The following is a 3,753-nucleotide window of genomic DNA, read 5'->3' as shown; positions in this document are numbered from 1 at the left end:
ACCACTCCCGCATCGAGAAGGCCCGCCGCACCAAGATCAACGAGACGCTCGCCACCCTGAGCACCCTCGTCAACGAAGCCGAGCAGGAGCGGGCCAAGGCCGCGGGGGAAGCACCTGGAGAACCAAAGGCGAAGGGCAGGGCGGCGGAGGAGAAGGAGTTCAAGCTGGACGTGCTCGTCAAGACCGTCACGTACGTGCAAGAGCTCCTCGAGAAGGTGCGCACGCTCGAGGCTGCCGCGGGGGCCTGCCCGCATTGCTCCCGTGATCGCGTTGCGGGACCCGCGGCAAGCCTGAAGAGGAAGCAGGCCGTGGAGGTGCAGGCCGAGCGGGACGTCGATATGGACGTCAGCGTCGACGACGAGCACGACGAGGACGTCGAGTATGCGGGCGACGACGAGAAGGGCGACGGAGAGCCCGAACAGGGCCCGACCACGCTCCCGGAGCGCTCGCCCGCCCCCGCTGCCGCTCGCCCGACGCCCTCCCCACGCCTCCCGTCCATCGCTGCGTGGTTGCCGCACCCCTACGTCGACCCGAGCTGCATCGCTGCTATTTCGGACTCCCGAACCACAACGGCCTCGCAGCTCCCCTCGCCCCCGCCCTCCGGGCCCTTCCGTGCCGCCCACATCATCGCAGCACGCGACGTCCCCGCGCTCACGCTCCCCGCGCCCGCGCACCCCATCGAGCCAACCAAACGCGCCAAAGCGGAGAGGCAGACGGAGAAGGACGACAGCCACGCGGGTGCGCACTCGCGCTCGCCGACGTGGACGCCGGAGGACGAGAACGCGGCGTCGCTCCTGCTGCAGATGAGCGGCTCGCCGGCGTCGATGCGGTCGAGCTCCGCGCCGACCAGCTCCGCGTCGAGCGTGGGCGTTCCTGCGTTCGCACTCCCGAAGGCGATGGACGCTGCGCCGGTGCGCAGGATGTCGATGACCCGTACCAGTGAACGTGGTCACGCGATGGAGAAGGGGGAGGACGCGAGGAGGAGCGGAGGCGTCCAGGCGGAGACGCCGAGTTCGCTGTTGGGCTTGGGGCGTTGAGTCCGAGTCGCGCGATGCTTCTGAGGACTCGAGGAATGACAGACGGGCGGATTAGAGGGGACGACGACGGTGTACGATAGGTAACTTATCATTCTCTATGATTTCCTCCTCTCTCTAGAACTCGCGAGCTTCGGCGCGGTCGTGTACGGGTCCGGGCTGTGTTTGTTCGATACGATACCAAGGTGGAATGCTTCCGGTTTGCGACCGCCGTACCTGTTGTACAATAGATGGGCGAATGGAGGCTTGAGCGACTTGCCATGAATTGAGAGTAATGGAGACGGTGGTCGGGACTCAGGAAGGATGAGAAGGGCGGAGAAGGCGAGTTATTGAGGATCGTATGCGTTACCGTATGCCAGTACTTGTGCTATACATCACCGTCATAATGGGACGGCCCTCGAGTATGCTTTGGCCTTGTGGCGCGACCTTGAGAGACGCTACAGCACAGTGGTAAGTAGAGGCATTGGAGGCTATTGGAGGATCGAGGTTGGCTCAGAGCTGAGCGCTGGGCGCTGAGCGGCAGTATGAGCGCGTTTCGGTCGAGGTCACATGTGACCTGAGCTGTAATTTTGCTAAATCCGTCTCGTTCTCCGAGTCGTTCTCGTTCTACTTAGTGGCGTAGTCGCTCGACATCAACTCGTTTCTCGGTTTTCGGCTTTCCACTCGTTTCTTGTTTCCCGGACTCCGAGAGCTCTTCTGGCTACGACCGACAAGGAGGCTCTTGAACTCTACACCCTCTTTATGGAGTGCGCTATGCCACACGAAACATTCGCGACAGCCTGTGTCTACTACGCCGCACAAGGTACGCTGGGGAATCATATGCACCTTCGAACCTGAACATTACTCCTCGTAAAGTCGATTCCGAACGACAGAATAGTCGGCCGTTGTTGTAATGTTGAGGGCTCGACAAGGATGAGGTGAGCCACTACGATGTCACCTACTCACAGCGTGCCGAGACCAACTGATTATTTATGACATTCGCCGTCGCATCCTGGCCTATTGATTCTTCAAGTTGAGAACTAGCGAGCCGCCAATACAGATGGAAGACAGGTCTGTTTCAACAAGCTATAGAACGTATTTGTGCCGCGGTAGATTGAATAACAGAAATCCGAATATTCGCACCGCTCAGGCAAGCTATAACGGTTGAGTCCAGTCTCATTGATGAACAAGCAAGCAAACAGACTAATGAGTGTCATGTTGGTTCTCAGTCCAGAACCAGATATAGCATAACAGATCGTACGTCCTACGCGCGTGGACAGAAAGTATCACATCATGTACTTAGAGTCCGTTTGTGGACTAGTTGTCACGACGGATCAATCACCGATGAGTGCACTCGCTTCTATCCCTCAAAACTCTTCGAGGGAGCTGATGGGAGCGAGACGTGACTTCCGAGTCTTGCTTACAGTGGTCCGAAGGAGCAGTGGGGTCGCTTTGCGACCCCGCCAGTGCTCACGCTGGTTCTGGGTCTCTTCGAGCGACAGAGCTCGTCCTTCGTGATGGTCTCCGCGCTGCATGTGTCAAACTGTCCGTGTCGGGTGACGTATGAGAAACGCAGTATAGAAATGAGTGCCGAGCGCTGAATGTTGATCCCGAAGGTACGCAAAGACTTCAATATTACCCGCAATTGACTGCGATCACGCTAGGATCACTGAACAGGAATACTCTGAATGCATCATCATAAGGCACATTCGTCAATATATCTTCAAGTTACGCCATGACAAAATATCCAGGGTCCAGCATCATACATGTCACGAATTGTGTTGTCTTCGTAAGTACCGCGACAAGGTTCCTGACCAGTCCGTGTCGATGCTTCCTCTTCTTACTACTTCTGTTCCTCTTTAAGGTCTGATTGGAAATGAGAAACAGCATCCAATGGTGCGCAATGAAAGTATCGCACCCTTGTCCTGCATGAAGACATCTCCGTTTAGTTCGTATGTTCGCTTCTTGACCGCCGTGAGTGCGCTAAGCCACGAGGCTTTGGGGTCAAGCCAGCTCATGATGACCGGCTTGCTCGTTCCATACTGTCTCATAAAAGGTGGATATATTGTGCTGACATTCTTCCGCCTTTCCTTTTCGGATTCTGACTCGTAAGTTGCGTCCGACCCCGAGGAATCGCTGGCCCCTATGGTTGCCTTGTCAAATTCGATGTATGTCCAATGGAAGCCAACACCGATGATTACGCCCAGCACGCCCTGCGAAGCTACCGTGAAGAAGTTGTTGCTAGAGTGTAGCGCACATCGCGCTTGCTGCCTGGCCTGACGAATTGTTTCGGAAACTTTGGTGGTCAATCTCCTCTTCAATGTTTGCCTCGTCCCCGTTACAGGCCTTTTGATTTCCATGATCAATGCCAACCTTGTCCCGACCAAGGTCAGTTGCTTGCTTCCATTCTTGTATACGTGGTGCTTATGTGCAATCAAAGCAAAGTCGGTGATCTGAGTTCTGATCTTCGTCTGAGGTACGCCTGATGTACGCAAGGTGCGACAGAATAGACATCTCAGCCCCGCATTACTCGGCCTCAGCGGCACATTAGTTGACGCACCTTGCACAGGGGTCACCTCCTTCCCTGCTTCCACATTGCTATCACCAGCTCTGTCATCGGAAGAGATAGCCAAGGTCTCGAGGTGGGCTTCCACGTCTGATTGTGAGTCGTTATCGGCGGAGGGTTCGTCAGCCGGCTGATCATGGAAATCGTGGCTAGAAGTCATTGTCACATCGTCGT

General features: G+C 56.3%; 2 protein-coding genes across 2 annotated transcripts; both read right to left on the bottom strand.

The window, feature by feature from the left end:
* Positions 1-1,625: 1,625 nt before the first annotated feature.
* On the bottom strand, positions 1,626-2,264 carry B0H18DRAFT_1070679 (uncharacterized protein; the record flags this gene model as incomplete). The annotated part of the gene is made up of 5 exons (XM_048031204.1): positions 1,626-1,836; positions 1,890-1,951; positions 2,009-2,084; positions 2,139-2,176; positions 2,243-2,264. Coding segments are annotated over 5 exons (212 nt in total), but the record flags the coding sequence as incomplete, so codon positions are not given.
* A 424-nt stretch (positions 2,265-2,688) lies between these two features.
* On the bottom strand, positions 2,689-3,401 carry B0H18DRAFT_1070655 (uncharacterized protein). Its single transcript, XM_048031203.1, has 4 exons — positions 3,127-3,401; positions 3,023-3,069; positions 2,878-2,908; positions 2,689-2,802 (listed from the first exon to the last, which is right to left on the bottom strand). The coding sequence occupies exons 1-4, from the start codon at positions 3,371-3,373 to the stop codon at positions 2,783-2,785; spliced, it is 345 nt and encodes a 114-aa protein (XP_047884531.1). The 5' UTR covers positions 3,374-3,401; the 3' UTR covers positions 2,689-2,782.
* Positions 3,402-3,753: the final 352 nt, after the last annotated feature.

The sequence above is a fragment of the Fomitopsis serialis genome (assembly GCF_022376445.1).
Source record: "Fomitopsis serialis strain Sig1Antser10 chromosome Unknown B0H18scaffold_486, whole genome shotgun sequence".
In the NCBI taxonomy this organism is placed as follows: Eukaryota; Fungi; Basidiomycota; class Agaricomycetes; order Polyporales; family Fomitopsidaceae; genus Fomitopsis; species Fomitopsis serialis.
The sequence above is the reverse complement of the archived record's forward strand: the minus strand, read 5'-3'. Positions and strand labels throughout refer to the sequence as shown.

Coding starts and splice junctions, on each gene's coding strand:
- B0H18DRAFT_1070655 (XM_048031203.1), bottom strand. CDS start 3,373: ATGGAAATCAAAAGGCCTGTAACGGGGACGAGGCAAACATTGAAGAGG. Junction 3,070..3,126: donor TTCCTCGGGGTCGGACGCAA/CTTACGAGTCAG, acceptor CAATATATCCAC/CTTTTATGAGACAGTATGGA. Junction 2,803..2,877: donor TTTCTCATTTCCAATCAGAC/CTTAAAGAGGAA, acceptor CGCGGTACTTAC/GAAGACAACACAATTCGTGA.